Below are 19,748 nucleotides of genomic sequence, written 5' to 3'. Positions count from 1 at the left end.
CGGCAGGAAATGGAAGGATGAAGTGTGCAGCCGGAGCGGTGATGTTCCTTCTCTCCTTGCTTTCCCCTGCAGGAACGTAATCCGCAATGCTAGTTCTCAGGTTGCTCAATGTTGTCGCTCCAGCCTACTTCTTGTGCATCTCCCTAGTGACCTTCGTCCTCCAGATCTTTCTCTTCATCCCCAGCATGTTCAGAGACCCTTCCACCACCCCACTTTTCTCTCCTGCTCTGCTGCATGGGGCCCTCTTCCTCTTCCTCTCAGCTAACGCCCTGGGCAACTACGTCCTTGTGATCCAGAGCTCCCCCGAGGACTTGGGCAAGGGCTTAAACTTGGGCGGAGGAGCCGAAGTGGTGGCGGAGTGGCTGGATGGAAGCAGGTCCCCTGGCTCAGCCTTGCCCAGCACTCACTTCTGTAGACTGTGTGCCAGAGTCACCCAGAGGCATGACCACCACTGTTTCTTCACAGGGAACTGCATCGGGAGCAGGAACATGCGAAACTTCATCATGTTCTGCCTCTACACCTCCCTGGCTTGCCTCGACTCCCTGGTGGCAGGCATGGCTTACATTTCTGCTGCACTCTCCATGTCCTTTGCGAACCCGCTGGCCTTCCTCACTCTTCTGCCTCACTCCATCAGCCAGTTCTTCTCAGGTAAGGACTCCTTCCTCGGCGATGAGGAGCGGCTTCCCCCTCCCGCAGTTGGGGGGCACATGATTCTCCTCGGGTAGCTGTGCGTGGGGAGCAGTGGTGGGGAAATGGGCAAAGAGGAGAACAGGCTGTGTTCAACGAAGTCCTCTTCAGAGGCTAGAGACAGCCTTTGCAAAGGGCTTTGCTTCACCTGAAAGGGAGGCTGGGACCCGCTCCGGGTTACAGCCACAGCACTATTCCTAATGCATCAGGCTCTGGAAAACACCCCATAACCAGCTTGCTGGTGATAGAATAGGGCTATCTGTCGTGCAGGGAGGGTGTTGCAATTAGATGGAGGAGATGGATTCCACTCGCTGTACTGCAGGTGGGGGGAAGCTTTTGTCTGTCCTACAGGCAGTTGCAGGGTCTGTAGGTTTTCATAGCCTATGAGTCTGCAGGTTCCCTATATCCCAGCAGAAATATTCTCATTCTCCTCATCCAGGTTCACTCACCCCCTCCACCATCACCCACCTCCTGCCTCCTGGCAGCACAAACTTACTGAGATCTTGACATCCTTCCAGCACAGGAGAACTGGGATTCAGGCATCAGAAACCAAGAGAGGAGTTAATGTGACATGATTAGCCACCTCTCTCGTGACCCCAGTCTGGGGCACAGGTCCGCAAAAAACAGGGGAAATGCTCTGTGTCTGCCTTTTGCCAAGCTCCACACCAAAAGCAAATCTCCTTGTCCTTATCCCTTACCCTTCCTTCTTCTTCTCCCCCTTTCACCTCTCTCCCTGTCTTTCCATACATTTCCACAACCCTTCCCCCTCCCGATTCTGTTCCCATAACTCTTCCTCTGCTCTTCCAGCCTTCCTTCTTCACCTTTCAACACACCCTCAAACTGTTCAAACTCGACCCTTTCTGTCCAAACCCAAGAGCCAAGAGCTAAATAAAATCTGGTCTTAGGGAAGGGACTATGCAGACAGCCTAGGCTGTTATTCTGCTCTGGAAGCAACCACAGAAAAATGCTATTTTCCTCCTATGCAGCTCAAGCCTCGCACACTTAGATCAGCTTTCGTTAGACTAAAATAGGTATCCCATATATTTTAGCTTTGCAGATTCAGCTGAGCTCAGTAAGAAGGGCCCCCGAGTCTGCTTTGGCTCCTGCGCCAACACCCAAAGTGATTATGATCTGATCGTGGAGTCTGTGCTGCTGGGGAGCCAGAGAGGCCCCAGCTTGCTTTTTGGATTCCAGGCTGGTTTGCAGGGTTGCCATCTGAAAACAAACAAATATCTCTCTACTTGGCAAATTAGCAGATTTGTCATGGTAATCACTGAGAGACAATAAACATTAAATCCTGCCATGACATTTTTATGGAGTCATTTTTCCAAGTAGAAGAATTTTTGTAAATAATGTTGCAAGCTTCCCTAGTATTAAAAAACACTGGGAATGATTTTCCCCTGTGCCTAAGCTCTGCTCAGCACAGCAGCCTGGGAGGGAGAGCAGGGATGTAGGAGGAGATTATCAAGGAATTAGTCCTCTCTCTGACTCTGTGGGCTCATCCGTACAGAGCTGGGCCCTGGCATATGTTTGAAGAGCCACTGAAGTGCCCCAGCTCTGGTGTCTGCAAACTGCAGTGTGGAAGACAGCATGTGGGCAGTGTTTGAGTGGGACACAATGGGGACTGAGTGCAGGGCTGGAGCCAGAACATCCCCGAGAGGCAGCAGCTCCCAGCAGCTCCCACCGAACCTCAGGCTCGGCCAGGGTGAGAACTGCCACCTCACACAGCTATATAGGGGTGCGTGGCCTCTTGGTCACTTGGGAGGAAGGGCTTACAAGCACATTTAACCTCCAGTTCAGGAAAGAAAAACAGCCTGGAAAAGTTACTTGGAAGGGTTGTCCACCCAATATTTTTCAGTTAACAGAATTATTACTTAAGGGTTATTGTAGGATCCAAACAGCATTGCTACAGCAGGTAAAAACCTTCACTTTTCTTCTTCTCCAGCACGCCCTCTGCACTGGAGGAGGAGTGAAGAGGCATGAAGGGTGAATCTGCCAGATTTATGTCAACTGAGTGTTCCCTGCTTTCGTGCTGGGAAAATTTTCAGTTGGCTTTTTCTGCCCAGACTGTGCTTGGGCATGGATTTCAGAATCTGACCCAGAGTCTTTAATTTCAGCTTGTGATTCAGTTTTTCTGGCCTAGGTAGTGTATGGCAATAAGCTTGAGATCACACCGCGTCAGTCAGAGCAAAAGCGAATCCGAGACTAAAATGGACTGTGGTGATGAGAGACAAATGGAGAGCACTTTTATAAACATGGGTCAGACTGGAAACACAAAAGAAATTATAGAAAATGCTTTATGCAGGTAACCCAAAGAAAAGGTTAAAAAAATCATGTATCTGGAAAGCATGGCTCAGAGATGCTTAATATTTGCAAGGGGAAACAAGGGTAATTACTTTCTTGATGCTGAATTTCAGCAGCTCATAGAAATAAAGCTTACAGTTGCCTTGTAGAGGCTCTAAGGAAAATAGCTGTCTTTCTCCATATCCCATCTGAATATCGACTGCAGGAAAGAACAAATGTCTGTCACACTGGTCCATTAAAAGAGGGGCAGAGAAGCCCATATTTGGCTCTGGGCTTGCTACCTGATAGATTAAGTTATTCTGACAGAATTGGTATGAGGATTTGTCATCATCCTAAGGGGCTTGTTCTTCCTTTGCTGTATTGCGTGCAAAGTCCACTGAGCTGAATGGGATCTAATGAGAAGGGAAAGATGACATTGCATTTAGGAAGAAAACTGAATGACTCCTGTGCCTTTTTCAAGTGAGGCCAATCTCTAAGCTCGAAGCTGTAGTCAGTGTCCTTACAAATCATCCTCAGAGGGGCCTGCTGGCTGAGCCCAAAGCTTGACACGATTGTCACGGGTCAGCCCCAATCTCTCACTTACAGCACTGCCAGGTGGAGAAGCCGGGATTCATAGATTGCAAAACCAGATGACACCATCTAATCCGGCTTTCTCTGTGAGAGAAGCAAGAGACGTTTATCCAGCCACCCTTGTATTGAGCTTAAAACCTGAAGCAGCCATGTACTTGTTTTAGGCAGCACACTTTGACTGTCCATGCAGTTCCAGAAGAATTGCTCTTGCAGGGCCTTAGAGCAACCAGAGCTTTCACCTGCCCGAGCCTTGCTGCCCCATGGTCTTCCAGAGGGATGGGAGCATGCGGGAGCTTTTTCATTTCTAAATCTCGCAGGAACCAGAGTGAGGTTATCAGCTATTTATACCAGTACTGACACACATTTCATTTTCTTTGTGTGCCTGTGTGTAAATATGGGTGTCTAATAATATACCAATATACACAGAATACGTGTGTACACATTCATATGCACACACAGAGAATATTATTTTAATGGGTTTAGATCTGCCTACGCACAGAAAGGTCAGTGATACCTGCTATTATACTAATATTTTCCAGAAGGAGTTCTAAAATCATTGTAGAGGAAAGGCCCCACAGTATATTTTTATATAAATATATACTACAAAAAATGTTGAATTAGGAGCTTCAAACCTACCAAGTATTTTGAGTATTCTAGCAGCAGCTTTAAAAAAGGAATTTGGATTTTATTTTTGAAAGTTTTCTGTTCCTTGCATTCATATGAAAACTGCCTTTGTCTAAGGGTAGGAAAGTAATTACTGTTTTATTTTTCTTTTTTAACAAGTTATATAGATAGATAAATAGATAGAGAGGGATATATATATATATAGAGAGAGAGAGAGAGAGAATTGAGGGAGATAGAAATCCCAAATTTTTCTGCCTAGTATTAATGCACACAATAAAGCCTCTGGAAGCATCTACCTGCTGTAGGACCCACATCTCTTTTCACAAGGAACCTAGAAATCTTAGATTCGTTGTGAAGAGCTGGTAGACCCTTAAATAAATTAACCATGCTTCAAAACAGTGCTAACAGACATGTTTCACTTCTGGCTGAATTTGCCCCTGTACTCTAGATCCTCACATTAACAGCAAAGGGAGAAGTGTACGGAGATCATTATCATTTTAGTATTTCCCCAGCAGGGTCCATTGCATCAGATGCTACAAAGGAAACAATTTTGTATAGTTAGAGCAACCAGCCTGTCCTGCTCCTAACTCTCCATTTGTGGCCAGAGGATATAGACAGCTCATTCGATGGTTCTTGGGGCAGAGCGTTACACTGGCATGTGAGGTGTGTCTAAACTCTTCCTTTTGTTGCCCTCCTTCTCCCTGACTCTTGGTCTGCAGGAGCTCTCCTTAGCTCTGAGATGTTTGTCATCCTCATGCTCTACCTCTGGCTTGGGATCGGACTGGCCTGCGCTGGCTTCTGCTGCCATCAGATGCTGCTGATCCTGCGTGGGCAGACGCGGTACCAAGTGCGGAAAGGGATGGTGGTAAGAGCCCGGCCCTGGAGGGAGAACCTGCAAGAGGTCTTTGGGAAGAGGTGGCTGCTAGGACTTCTCATCCCTGTACTGAACGTGGGAAGTGACTATCGTAGGCAGAAAGAGAAATAAAGTCTGTGTGTGTGTGTGCGTGCATCCCATGCACTCACCACCTCCCCTGCTGTCTCCCGCTGTCTCCTGGATCACTAAAGAGCTGGGCTACTCCACCTCTAGGGATTGCAGCCTCTGTGGGAGGAAAGGACTGGCTATCAAACAGAATAAATTTAGCATATTAACAAGGAGATCACAAACCATGTAGATGAAGAGATACTGCAGCTTAGTGGTCACATCACTGCACCTGTGTACATGGCAACAGTCTTCGAACTAGCAGACAAATTAGTCAGACCCTCCTGTGGCTTCCTGCCTGACTCCTCTAGCCCCTAGCCCCATTAGCTACCCTACACAGTCCCAAACGAACCGCAGCAGAAGCTTTGAGAGAGCCTGGGCTGTTGTGGTAGACTGCAAACACCTTGTCTGTTTCTTGGGGCGGTTTTGCAGGGTGACTTTTTAGCTCTTACATACTTGAGGTAACTTCATAGTACTGAGAATTAGCCTTTAACAACAGAACAGCAATGCAACCAAGCTGCCCTAGGAGCAGGCCATGCACGTGGCTAATGTGGCAGGTAAACCTTTCCATAGGCTGGAAAATCAGGAAGAAAACAAAGAGGAATTCAGAATTTCTCATTTTTGTTCTTGATCTGCTCCCCATGCAATGACATGTCAGGACTGTAGGTCTGCAACTTATTTTTAGCAGTCCTTTGCCCAATGACACAGTCCAGGCAAAGCTGCTCTTCTGACGGGGAGCAGCAAGCAGATAAATCACAACCAGAGAGAGGCACAAGGAGGGGAAACCGCAGAGGTGAATGGAAAGGCTGTGTCTGAGAAGCCGTGTGATGAGGCAGGCTATGTGTGCCTGTGGGAGAGAGAGGGATATATGAACACACAGTGAGCTGTCAGGCCAGCGCCAAGAGCTCTGCTGATGTGTCTGAGCCCTGCTGCATCACCCTCTTGCAGGGGACACCTGCACCATTAGTGCTGTGAAGAGTTCAAAATCCCAGAAGACAGGGAGATTTTCCAGCCAGTCAGGACGCTTCACTTTGCACTAAACCAAACAAAAATATGTGTACCTCAGACATCCCTGCCACACCATATTTATAGGCTCTCCAGGGCAATTCCCTCTCGCATTGCTACAGAGGGGTAAATTCATCCATGTTATAACTCCATTAAGGAGGTTAATGGAATTACTACAGGGATTAATCAGCCTAATGTGTCAGTTGTTTTCTAGCTGCAGCAACAGCCCATAAGATCAGTGCAGAGATCCTGTGCTAATAGGTGCCTTAGGAAAGGATACCATGACATCTCTACCAGGATCATAGCACTGGATTCGCCAGAAGCAACAAGAAGCCTCCGTTTTGCCAAACTGCACCAGCTTGTGCAGGCCAGATAGGAATACATTGCTTCTCTTTAATAGGCTGGGGAGTATGCTGACAAACCATGAAAAATGTCATTTGTTCCTCAGAAACGCTCTTGTTGCATCCCAGGTAGGGGAATGCACCTGCTTTCATCCTTGCATTTCTCATGATTATGAGCCAGAACATCCCTACAGACTTTGTAAACATCCTTCACCTCTTCAGACTTGTATACACATTTGGATCAATAACAAACAAAGTCTATTGTGCAGCGTAACCATGAAAATATACTGGAAAACCCCTTGGCTGGATAATTAAAATATTTAGGATATATGTCCTTTCCATACTGCGTGTGTTAGCATGAATGCACCGCTGTTTCCATGTGTAATATGTTGTATTTTCACTAACAGTGAACAATAAAAAGCATTCTGATTTTTTACATGCACTGTATCGTGCTGTTTGGCAGTTCATTAGCAGTCTCTGTACATTTGCTACAGCATACTTACAGACACGTTGAAGGAAAAGGTTAGGCTTTTTTTATTGGCTTTGCCAATAATTCATCATACAATTTTGGACAAATCCTTTCATCCTTCCTATTTAAATGTAATGACCCACCTAAAAATGCATCTAATAACCAACTTGCAGACCCATTCTAATTTCTATTTATAAATTACACTATCAACCTCAGCTGAAAGCTGCAGGAAAATTAAGCTATTACTATCGCCCACAAACAGCATCTCGAAGTAAATTATTCCTTACTGGTACAGTGGCATGAAGGTGAGCAGACAGTCACCTTGTCGCTGGAACCAGAGCCAGCGCCTTGTGCCATACGTCTCACCTTGGAAGGATTCCCAGGATTATTCTTATTCCACAGACCGGTTGATCCAACTTATTTATTTTTCATATATTTCAAAAGGCAACAGGCTCCCAGTGTTTCAGCCAGCAGCTTCCTCACATCAGCAGAAATGATGGTTTGACACCCTTGCCCTCTGCTTTTGGCGAGTGACTGGCACTGCAGTCCCGGGCAGCTCGTGGCACTCGGTGCCTGCTGCCAGCTGCCTGAGGCTAAGCTCCACAGGGCACAACCAACTCAGAGTTTCAACGGGCCCCTCTGCAAGGACAGCCCCCATGCAGCACAATAGGATTACCTGTCCATGAAGCTTGTTGCCTCTTCACCCCTGGGCTGGATCATGCTGGCCCCTGTGTCAGGGTCACAGCTGTCCGCCCTCACTGCCGAGCATCGGTCCTTGCTGAAGCACAGGGATCCCATTTTGAGCAAGTGCAGCACAGCTCCCCACAGTTATTCTTCCTATCAGACACCTGGGTCCCTGGCTATAAATTGCTGCATCGCCATTTTATGCAGTTAAATGGTTCCTTTTCAGCAAACTATTGGATGTCAGCAGCAGTGGTGGGACTTCCAGATGTATACAGCCTTTACAATTATGATCCTCTGGGATAAAAAGAGCTATAAAAATGTAACACTGAGGTGACCCTGTATATTGGCTTACTTCTCTGCTCATTCCCAAGTGTGTGGATTTCCCTGTTTGGGTAGAGTAGTGGTTCTGCTGGAACAGTTCAGAGTAGGTCCTTAAACATCCAGCTGCCCTGACATCCCTTCCCGCTCATAACTGTGCACCCACTTACAGAAATCCTTGGCAAGAAAACCGTAACAGGGCTCAACAACTGTGAAGAGAACCTTTACTCTTAGCTATGATTTAGTAAATGAAGGCTGAGCTCAATGGCAATGGCACAAATTCTAAATCTGTTCAATGGCTCTAAAGTTTTATAAGGATAAATAATAAAAGCTGCTCATTTTCTGTGCTTAGAGAGCCATTATTTATTATTTGCATTTTATTAAATAGCAGCTGCAATAGCAAATATATTTTAGAACATGATTTCTTGTGACAATGTCTAAATACTTATAAAGGTTTTAAAAATAAAACACTTAGGGCTTTTCTGGCTTTGGAAAATCAGATGAGCATCATTTCTTCTCTGACAATGCTAGTGGATGAAGTAAAAGCTCCCTGTTGCTTAAAACCTTGCGCAGAAACCATAGATTTTTGCTTAGTGGCTTGTCTGTTTTAAGCGTGGCTACCTGAAAAAATGGCGTCACCTCTAAGGCCTCAGAAGTCTTTGCAATGACAGTATAGAACAAATTAGGGGATGCAACTGTGAAGTAAACCAGAAGAATTATGTTCTTGTCTATAGTAAGAATCGCATACAAAATAAGTAGTCGATGTTTCTTCTCTTTGTACTACACCACTGGGCAGCCCTTAAGGCCTGTGTGCAAGAGGTCTTCACTGAATATCCTCAGAAGATGTAGAGTTAAAACAGGAAGAGTCTCAAGTAATAAGGCACAGGGAACATAGGAGAAAAGATGACGTGAAATAGCATTTATCTCATTTAAGAAACAGCCAACTCAAGGGAAATGATCACAGTCTAAAAATACTTGCAAGGAGACAGAATAAATGAATGAGGAAACTCATTAACTGTAAGGAGATAGCTGGAGGAGGACAGGCAGTCCTGGATTGAGAGAATGAAAAGCCGAGCTCAGAGCTTCGGGCACCTGTCTCTAAAACAGTCAGAAGAGAGCAATCAGGGAAAGTGGTCCTAAAAGAGAAGAAGTGATTTGACATTTGTTGGGATGATGAACTGAAAGCCATCAGGTGGTAGGAGATATGACAACAGAATTCAAGTTATCTTCATTCATTGTTGCCTGAATGGACGCCAAGAAAGCCCAGGCTGAGAAAATTCATTGCTAACCACTTTCTGCACCAAAAAAAAAAAAAAAAAAAAAAAAGCCCCAGCAGAGCCAAAAAGTTTATGTTTTTTTTTCCTCTTGCACAGCAAATGATGTTACAAGCAGGAGTTGCACAGATAGAAGTCATCAGCAGAGTCTATATAGTTCGAGTTATTTAAAGACTAGCCAGAACTACCATGGTTGGAGTAAAACAGTGACCTACTTGTTCAATATAGATAAATAAAGGGAGAAGGAAATTTAAAACTTATGTGGCGTCTCTGGGCCCTGCTAGATATTGAAATCAATGGAAGCACAATGTCAGACAACTTACATTAACCAACAGTAAGGTGTTCTCCAATAACTACATGTCCACATGTGGGCCCTCTGCTTTTACAGCTCTTTGCCAGTGAGCCAGGTGAATAAAGAGTCCTTGGAGATTACTTCCAAAGTCAGATAATATGGACCAATTAGTGCTTCAGTTCCCTTATGGAGCCATCCAGCCGGCAGCCTTGTCTTCATTACACTAAAGAGGTTTTAGCATTGGTTGCCCTCCTGAATCTAACTGACAAGTGATGTCAGAGCTCAGGCAGGCCAGTCCCCTTAAGGCTTTTGGAGCCATCATCTTCCAGTCTCCCCAGATGTTTATACATTAAAAATGCCAGTTCTCAAGTACTAGTGCTATACACTGTCTGCACAGTGCCCCAGTTAACTTGTTGGCAGACACTTTAACAGTAGTTCCTCAATTGCTATCAATTTAAAATAAATGGAGCATGTTGATAAGTTTTTGCCTCAAAAGAGGCAAAACGGTGGATGGCAACAGCAAACTGCATGTGAAAGAGAGGGCTCACCTTGTGATTAACGGGGATGGGAAGGTTTCATTTCTCTGCTAGCAGATCCAGAAAATCCAGATGCTATGAAAGCTGCTTGGAGCAAAACTACCTAAAGGAGAAAGTGTTTCACTAAATAAGAACTTCCAGGCATTCAGTGCTAAGATCAATGTTTTGAGGAATGGAAGTTCCTTCAAGACTCAGAGAACCTGTTCCTCTGCTGACAACTTTCAAGTCCCTGTTCTTTATTAATCATAGAGCTTGATATTCAAAGCTGCCACTAGATGTTCCCCCAAAACATCCAGTGCAAAATTAAATGAGTGGTTTATACAGTACTGAAGGCCAGCATAGGTCCTCCCAGTAACAGGTATTGATAATGTCTTCTACAGGGAACAACTGTAACACACAGTGAGATAGGCTTGTCTGAGAAAACTTTAATCAATCAAGCAGTTGATTACACTAAACAAAACTTGATTGAGATTTTGGAAGTGTTATTGTCAGGGCAAAGAATTTTTCTTTTTCTCTTCAAGCCACAGCATAGGGTATAAAAAACCCTTTCGGACCCATCTATCCATGTCTCTAAACGAGTATGCACTGGACTGCAAATTTAGGAGTGCTTTAGCATTCTTTCCTTAATACTTATATTGTCGCTAACTATCCAAGGAAATGAGCCAATTTGTAAATATGAAGTCATGAAAGAAGGCACAAGGAAATAAAGGGACTGTCTGCAGAAAGCAAGAGATGGCAACACAGTTCTACTAAAGCTATCAGCCATATAGCTCACAGAGATCTAAGATCTCTTTTAAAGCCTCTGGAAACAAAGCTCCAAAAAAACTGTAATTTTTTTTCCTGCCAGGAGGAAAGCTGATATTTCAACCCAAACTATAAGACCCAGTTTCTAGCTCCCAGAAATGGAGCGTTTTGCAAGCATATGAATTCAGCCCACCACCACCTCAGATCGCTCCATTGCTTCAGGGTACTCAGATGTTTCAGAAGTTTGCCTGTGTAATCAGTGCAGCTGGCAGGCACAGTCAGCCTGGGCAGAGCCCACCTCCTGACATGCCATCGGCTCAGAAGGAAGTGGTACTGTCCAGGCTGTCAACAGAGCAGTAAAAGCTCAGGCATCATGTACCACAGAAGCTTTCTATCAGATCCAGGTTTGGGTTAGAGAAATTGTGTGCTCAGGCTGGAGGCAAACACATCTGTCCCCTTGACAAACTCTTTTTGGCTTTGTGTACTGCCTAATCTTTATGAACTAATTTTGTCCAGTGTCATCCAACCAGCTATTAGCATGTTCTGGGAAAGGATGAATTCTGGGAGCGGGGAAGGGGACATTCATTAAGGTTTGCATTACGATGATGGGAAAGGAGTAAGAAACTATTGAAATATGTAAAAGAGTGTGCCAACCCATCCTACAAGTTATAGCATGATGGACAAACTTGTTACGAGCCAAGAATAAGATGGGAACATTTCAGACTGCATGCGAAGATGAACTTGAAGCAAAAAAAAAAGTACAATAAACCTTTTCCATGGTGCTCTGATGCAATAAAGACATGGAATATTATATTCAGCTTTGCCTTCATTAGTTAAACCAGATGGAGTTCACAGAAAATGATTAAGAAGCTGAGAAACAGATCTGTAAGAGGGAAAAAATGGTTATATTTGCCTAGCTTGGGTAACTACAGCCAGAGTGGATGTGAGGAAAACATGGCAACCATCCATGTATTTTGATGAGTGGGAGAAATAATTCTTGTTGGATAAACAAGCATCAACTAGACACAGAGTTCAATTTAATAAAAGGAAATGACATGCTAACATTTCAGGAAATAACTTCCAAACAGCGGTTTGTCCACTGTCAGCCTTTAGAACAAGCTTAGGTTGGAGAAGCTGAAACCTTCCCATCTAGGGACCTGCAGAACTGAACAGGGTAAAGCACGGTGAACGGGGAACTGCCTTCTGTTTCTGGAAAACAGTGGGGAAAAACAAACCAGAGAAGTTTCCACTTTTTACCTAGACAGCTGCTCAAGCTTAAGCCAAGAGGAGCTAGATACTGATCATACTCACTTAGGATTTGTTCATCTTATTATGACTTTTTTCTATTTGGCATTGCATTTCCTGCCATCTCAGCTGGGTTCAAAGTATTTATTAGTACCAGTGCTTTATTCAATAGAATTAATGCAAAATACAAATAGTTGTGCAAATAAAGTAATTATATCTAGGTGATATGTGTTGAAAAAAGCACAAAACAGTGTTTTGGTTTTCTCTTTACAAGCATGGGATTAGAGCCTGTGATTCCCCCACAGGCTCTGATTGTAAATGCTACAGCAATGATTGACAGATGGCAGAGAACTTCACAGATTTATATCCCTAAAGTAGTTTTCTGTTCAATGATGACTTCTGATGACATATCTCAGCATCTGAATAGGACAAAGAGATACCCAAATTGCTTATGTTTTTACCCTCTTTTATACTTTCAAGTACCACCAGAATGACTACTCTGTGTGCACGTAAAGTGAAGAAAACATTTCAATTTGATTTTTTTAACCTTGAAATGAAGAGTTAGGCACGTTAACTTCCCATAACACAACTTTCAGATGGTGAGAAACACTGCCAATTAAGAACTCTTAAAAAGAGCAGCTACATAAATATGGGCAAACTGCGATGTCATAATGGATTTAAGATCACACTTAAATTCTGACATCATTTTAAGATGTTCTTTCTTTTCCTACTTACCACTTGCTCCATCTCCCTCTCCTTCCAAATCTAATACAGAGAAATATTGATAAAACATAGCAGGTCATACAGAAAAGATTTATGTGGGAAAACTGGGAGACCTTCACAGTATCTGGGAAATACCAAAGAGGAGAAAGTAGACATTTCATTAGCTCAGCTATTATTATTTATGAATCAGCTAGAATGACCTTTTATACTTGTTTGATAAAATTTACTTACTGAAGCCCCAGTGGAAATGTAACCAATACATAATTTAAATTCTGGCAAAAGCCTAACATTAAGGTTTACATTTAAGTCAAAGTGTTAAGAGGATTTTCACTCCTCATAGGAAGTCCCTGAGGCATTAGAAGCATTACTCTGGTGGTCAGAAGTCTCCAGCACTCCATCAGAGAAAGTAATCCTTTTGCAGTTAACTAGCTAAATGTCAGGTCTTTTAACAAGTGTGAATGTTGAGAGGAGGAATGCTCAATCACTTAGGTTATACAGGTGCACAAATAGCAAGACTGTGCCCCTAAAGTTTCTTCAAGTCATACAAAAATTCCACTCGTTAATGCACTGCTACAGATTACAAGCCATCTGGGAGAATTATAAGTCTTTACGCTGTCTCAAAAGTCAGTCTTTATCAATGTCCTCATCTTTTTCACCTTGACCTTTGGCAAATCCAACAAAATTGTGCAAACTATGTAAACACCTGTAAGCAAGCAGGAGAGAGGCCCCATGGATGAAGAGACAGTAATGAAAATACACAGTCCTACTAGTTGCAGAGCTTTGTAGCTCAGTCTGGGAAAAAAGATTTGAGCATATTCTTAGCTTCAAGCATAGACACAGTCCCTTAACTACAGCTAGGACTCACACCCTTCATTTTACTCACGTTTTTCTCAGTGCTGTTGGTTAGGCTGCACTATTCAATGTCTTCCAGGACTGCACTGAGAGTATTTTTCTGATTTCTAATATTCTAACTTTTTAGATACGAACATCTGAAAAGCCCCCAGGCTTCTGACCCCAGTTTCACATGTTGCATTACTACAATTACATGAACAGGTTGACATGCTGGGGAGGAAAATGACATGCATGGGCATAAATTAATGCACAAGTGGGGCAAGACAGATGCCTGCTTATACCATGAAAGGCCTTTTTTGTGTCTGCAACACAGCCAGCTAACACTTTCTCCAATCCCTTAGCCTTAACAACCTTGAAATATTCATCAAAAATTCCCTGGATAGGCATAGAAGTAGAGATTTCAGTCCCCTATATTCCTTCCTTTCAGTTTTCCAAACCATAAGGAACCAGTCTCTACACTCCCTTGTGGAATTACATTAGGGAAAATTAAGCCAGTGAGCATGTAGTTTAATTTATGAACATGAAACAAAATGTAGGTTGGTATAACCACATAGATGCTCAGCCTTTAGGAAATCCAGCACGAGAACCATGACAGCCCACAGCCATGACTTGTAATAAATACCAATATTGCAATTCTTATACAAGATGTTTAAAGCACTTTATAATGGGGAACAAATATTGCTTTTCTCATTTTACAGCTGAGAAGATCAAAGTGCCTCCTCCAAGGTGAGGCAAGGAACAGAGCCTGGGGCCATCTCAATTCCAACCATATGTTATTGTTTGAATTATTTCATACAGCAGTAGAAATGTTGGTGCCAAGTGCTTTTGAGCTGGGTGCGATTCGCAGTATTAAAGCCATGAACTTAAGCCTGCAACATACTCCTTGTGTGGAGGAAAGAGGGAGAAGAGCAAGCACTCAGTGAATCATAGAATGGTTTGGGTTGGAAGAGACCTTAAAGACCATCCAGTTCCAACCCCCCTGCCATGGGCAGGGACACCTTCCAGTAGACCAGGTTACTCAAAGCCTCATCCAGCCTGGCCTTGAAAGCAGCGAGTTCATCTCCATTATCAAGATACATTTCAGCTCACACATCTAGATGAAATGGGAAAAATAATCTTTGTGGTTAAAAATGTGTTCAGATTTTTAAAAAGAAATCTGGACAACAGGTTTAGGATACTGTGTGAGATGGTTACTTTAAAATCTGGTTTCATGCATCTGTGAGAAAAATCCTTCATAACATTGCTGTTCAGTATTCTTTTCCTTTCTGCCTTTGTTCTCCTTCTTCTTTACTAACAGCTGCCACCTACTTCTGGCATTAATTTAGTGGAATTTACTTCATCTTTTTCCACTTTCTTCCCCTCATATTGCTGAGATTTTAGGCGTCAGCCATATGGCAACCAGTTCCTCACTCAAAGTTCTCTTATTTTATCTTCTACCTGATGTGACTGTTTAGACTGTGGAAAAGGAATGGAAAATTACAGTGCATCGAGAACAGTGTATGATTTGAAACAAACATTTTGTCATGCCAAGGAAATAATGAACATCGATAGCAATCACTAAAACAAGACTGAGAGCTGATATTACACACCATAAAAATCCCATCTACATCAAGATCTTTCTGAGTTAATATGAGACCAGGGCAAATCTCAAAGGAAACAGTCCAAAAGCCTATGTTAGACATGTCAGTGCTGGTGGTATTTGTTGGACATGAAGTATGGATGTAATTGCCAATATCAATTTCATGTCATTATGTGTGCTTAACTTCTGACCTGAAGCTTGGGAGCCACGGCAATGTGTGAGAAGAGTCCAAGAACAATTGAGTGCTGCTATATTTGTTCTCATCCCAAACAGAAATTATTTCAGGCAAACAGACACTTCTTTTTGGTCACATTTATATCTTAAAGGGACCTAAAATGGATGCTGTAGCACGTTTACTGAAAAATGATGTGCTAAGGACTGATCTTGCATCAGAACAGGGTGTGATAAAGAAATTACGAAAGCACGCCCAAAGTGAAACTAAGCTGTGGAGAACAATGGGGTGCTTTCCTCCCTTCTCCATACTCACGTGAGAAGCAGGCAGGGGCCTGTTACTGTTATTGTCATCATTTTCTTAAGAGGTAATAGTGACTATTTGCAGGGCTACTGAGCGCTTGGTTGTTACTGAACCAACTGCCAGAAGAGAGGTGAAGCAAGCATGCGGGTACTCCTTCAAGGTGTTCACCCGTGGATAAACAGATGCTGTAATGACATGGAGCAGTGATACTGGGGAGTAATCTCACCCCCAGAAATTCAGGAGTTTTATTTTATTGACATTCATCTTCTTCCACTCACCCAACCAAGCTCACTGATAAACAAACCCCTTTTACCGCCTTTGACACTACATGGCTGTAGTGTCTCAGACTGGTAAGTGTTTAGTTGCTAAAGCAGTGGAATTTGAAACAAAGCAAGCCGTAGAAACTGCAATAATGCTTCCCATAACTTTGCTGGCTCCAGGATCCGGCAGAGACAGTGCTTCATTCTGCTTCACTTAACGTCACTTTTAAGTTTGGGTGAGGAAAAAGCAAACAGGGTAACAATTTTAACATGCAGGTAAGTTTTACCTTTGCAGCCCAGCCTTTCAAACAAATAGACTCTTTGGTTTTGGCTGTGAGGTGCATTTCCAGGTTGCTTGGAATTTTGATTTTCAGAATTGCTAGGATTTTCAACTGCTAGGAGCTAGTCAGGGGCTTTGGTGTATCTGTGCACCAACACCTCACTCTGAATGGCATCGCCCCTCTAACAACAGTCTCTACCAAACGCTGCCACTGCAGACCCCAAGCACTACAGCAACAGGCCCTCAGTGCAGTTCACTGCTCTGCTCCGTTCCAGTCTGGGCCAGCTGCAGCTCCCATTATACATCCAGAGGTGTTTCAGCATTCAGATGATAATCTTCAACCTCAGACTTGCCTTCCTTGCACAATTAGTGTGGAAACAAATGTTTCAGAATTCTTTCTGGCCATTTCTCACATAACTGATGTCAGCAAGCCACTTCAGAGTGTTCTCGGGAAGCATTATCGTGTAAGCACGTTGCAAGCATAGTCAGTGATAGGGTGTTGAAAAGTGAGAGGCAATTTCACTTCGCTGAACACAATCCTATTCTGACTTCCGAGCATGTTTGGACATGTTGCAGAGCCTTATTATTTACACAGGGGACAATACTTAGCAAGAAGACAAAACAATAGGCATTGTTCACAGTCACTCTGAGTAAAACAGCGTTCCTACTGTCTATTCCTACTTCACACTTTTCCACACTGAACACTGGTCCTCCCACAAAATAGTCACTGCACTGAACTCTGCCTCTGGCAAATGTAGAACAAGGCCTATCTGGCACAGTGATATTTTGTACGAAACAAAACCCCCTTTTTTTTTTTAATTAGCCTTTTTAAAGACATGGTGAAAAAATGGTGTTTGTACCCACTGAGCTAACAATTTTCTCGGGAAATGCTGTTTCATCCTCGCTTACCCAGGAACAATCTATTAGCCTCCTCCATCACAGATGACTGAACAGTTTTGGCCGCCTATGCGGACTTCTGCGTCTTCAGCGCGAGGGGATGGAACCTCTCGACAAGGTTGGGGTCCTGCTTCCTGTACAGGCAACCCAAAGCAATCCAGGAGAAGGGGATGAGGGTAAAAGAAATAACATCTTCCCCCACCATCCAGACTATTTCCACAGTGCTTGAGATTCACTGAAAAATGAATGCTATGACTAATGCCACAAAACACTAAGCTTCCAGCCAAAATACATTTTCATTTCCATTGAGAACACAGGAGTTTCCATTGAAAGCACATAAATTTGTCAAGCAGACCTACCTATTAAAAAACAATAAGGAATAGTTTTCTGTTTCTTATTGGATTTCTTAGTTCTGGTTATATATAAGTGGCCTAAAAATCCCCCTACTACTGCTATGGAAAAAAGGTACGATTGCCTAAGTGGGCATGGTAAAGAGGCATTCCAGTTCCATTAAACTAACCCAATTAATTTAATTGCAATAAGAACGAGACGAAAACAATGAAGAAGTTGATGAAACTCCCCTTTTGGCCCCAAAAAGACCACTTCCTCCATTTCTTAAAATGTAAGAGACGCAGAAGAAATCTTTATGCTGGCAGCAGTCCATTTCTAGACGGAAATTATATTGCTGCAGCGCCGAACACCAAAAGCATTTCACAAAAATTTCTGTTGAGCAATTAAAAAAAAGCCAGATGTTTTCCTCTCATATCATGACAGAAGCATCATTTCCACTTCAAGAAGTAACTCGGGACATTTTAAACACTGGTTATTAAACATTTTAAAGTCAGCAAGTCTGGGTAAGTTGTGATTGAAATTTAAGAGGAGTTAACCAACAAGCTCCCTGGATCATCAATTCTATTTCAATGAATTTCAGACGACTAGGAAAGATTACAGAGGACTGAGGGGACAGAACAACTAATACAGCATCAGCTTTGCTGTGGGTAGGTAGACTGAACGAACATAGGCCAGGCAACTGAGAGAAAATGACGGAATAACCCATAATTTTTGATTCATCAAGGACACAAAGCAAAAATAATTTAAATTAATGAAGCTTATAAGAAATAGAGCTGGTCAAATAAAACTGACTCCTTATTTTGATGAACTAGAATTTAAAACTGGATAAGGGCAACGCTAACACGGATATAAAGCTTATAGTTCTGATGGGCGTTTAACAGTGTGCCACACGACACAGGCTGAAGCCAGAATTATACAAAATTAACCGGATGTTGTGAAGCGCGTCACAACTGAGGCTTCTGAATTGTATACGGAGATCTATCAAACATTATCTTCTACTCTTATTTTGAAGAAAGTTAACATTGGTTCTTGACTGCAACATTGTTTAGTATTATTTGTAATCACTGGAGTACAACATAAAATTACCTTTGAAATCTAGAGGGGAAAAAGTTTCGAGGGAGAGAAGCAGAGATAACTAATGAATGCAACTGATCACTTACTAATATCAGATTGGTTTGCTTTCTGGCTGCAAGCTGCATGCAAGAGTGCGGAAACATACTTAAAGGGCAGGTGCTCACCAGCCACAGAGACGACAGGTCCAAGGACGATTTAGACCTCCAATCTGATGCTGCGGCCAAGGCTGCCATATAAACAAGGTAAAGGAGCAGCAGGGAGGGTTGATGTTGTACAACTCAGCATTCCTGTTCTGCTGTTAGTGTTCCAATTAAAAATGCATTTAAATAATTTTAAAGGATCCAAAGAAGAGTGCCACAGATGAATAAAGAATTCAAAAGATTTGAGAGCTTAATCAGTTACTTTATAAAAAAGAAAGCTAGAGAATTACTTGTTCAGTTTACAAATGCCTACAGCGAAAACAGCAATGTCACAGCACGCACTTCAGTTTAGCAGACAAAAGGCAAAAGATCTGACAGCTGGATACTGAAAGACAACGAATTCAGGCTCAACACAAGAGGCACATTTTTAACAGTAAGTAATTACGTTTTGAACAATTTGGGTGGATTCTTCATCGCTAGGAGCTTTCAAATCAAAGCAGGACACTTCCTCTAAAAACATGCTTTAGTTCAAACACTGATTTGAAGAAGTCGTGGAAACTGTGCTCTACAAGAGAGCAGACTGAACACATGGCGTTTCCTTCTGCCTGCTAAACCTGACTACACTGAGACAGTTAAGCTTGTCTCACGGACATACCCCAGAAGTGGCAGATTTAAAAAGGGAGGTGAAGTCTCGTGCCTTTTGGACACTCTGGACCATGCAATACAGTTGAGGGCTATATGGCTGCCTCACACAGCAGCCTGAGAGGAAGCGTCGCCTAGATACAGGAAGAGTGTAAAATTGTGTAGGTAGGGACCCCCGCATTTCTGCCTCAGGAATTAGGAGCGCGAAAGCAGGAACAGCAAGCTATGTTCAACCTATGTTCTGCCAGAAATTTTGCATGCCAGCAAAATTTTGCATTCCTCAGCCCAAGCCTGTGGGGAGTACTGCTCTTTTCAGACAGTTTGTGTGTTACGAGAAAGTAAAACAAGACAGATAACAGCACACCTGAAAGAAGCGATTCACCTTTTTGGCCTCAGTGAAATA

At 43.1% G+C, this 19,748-nt stretch overlaps 1 protein-coding gene across 1 annotated transcript; it reads left to right on the top strand.

The window, feature by feature from the left end:
• The first annotated feature begins 86 nt into the window (after positions 1 to 86).
• Positions 87 to 5,373, top strand: ZDHHC22 (zinc finger, DHHC-type containing 22). The gene is made up of 2 exons (XM_010150221.1): positions 87 to 648; positions 4,905 to 5,373. The coding sequence occupies exons 1-2, from the start codon at positions 87 to 89 to the stop codon at positions 5,168 to 5,170; spliced, it is 828 nt and encodes a 275-aa protein (XP_010148523.1). The 3' UTR covers positions 5,171 to 5,373.
• The last annotated feature ends 14,375 nt before the right edge of the window (positions 5,374 to 19,748 follow it).

Source organism: Eurypyga helias, unplaced genomic scaffold (assembly GCF_000690775.1).
Source record: "Eurypyga helias isolate BGI_N326 unplaced genomic scaffold, ASM69077v1 scaffold20244, whole genome shotgun sequence".
Classification (NCBI taxonomy): Eukaryota; Metazoa; Chordata; class Aves; order Eurypygiformes; family Eurypygidae; genus Eurypyga; species Eurypyga helias.
The sequence above is the reverse complement of the archived record's forward strand: the minus strand, read 5'-3'. Positions and strand labels throughout refer to the sequence as shown.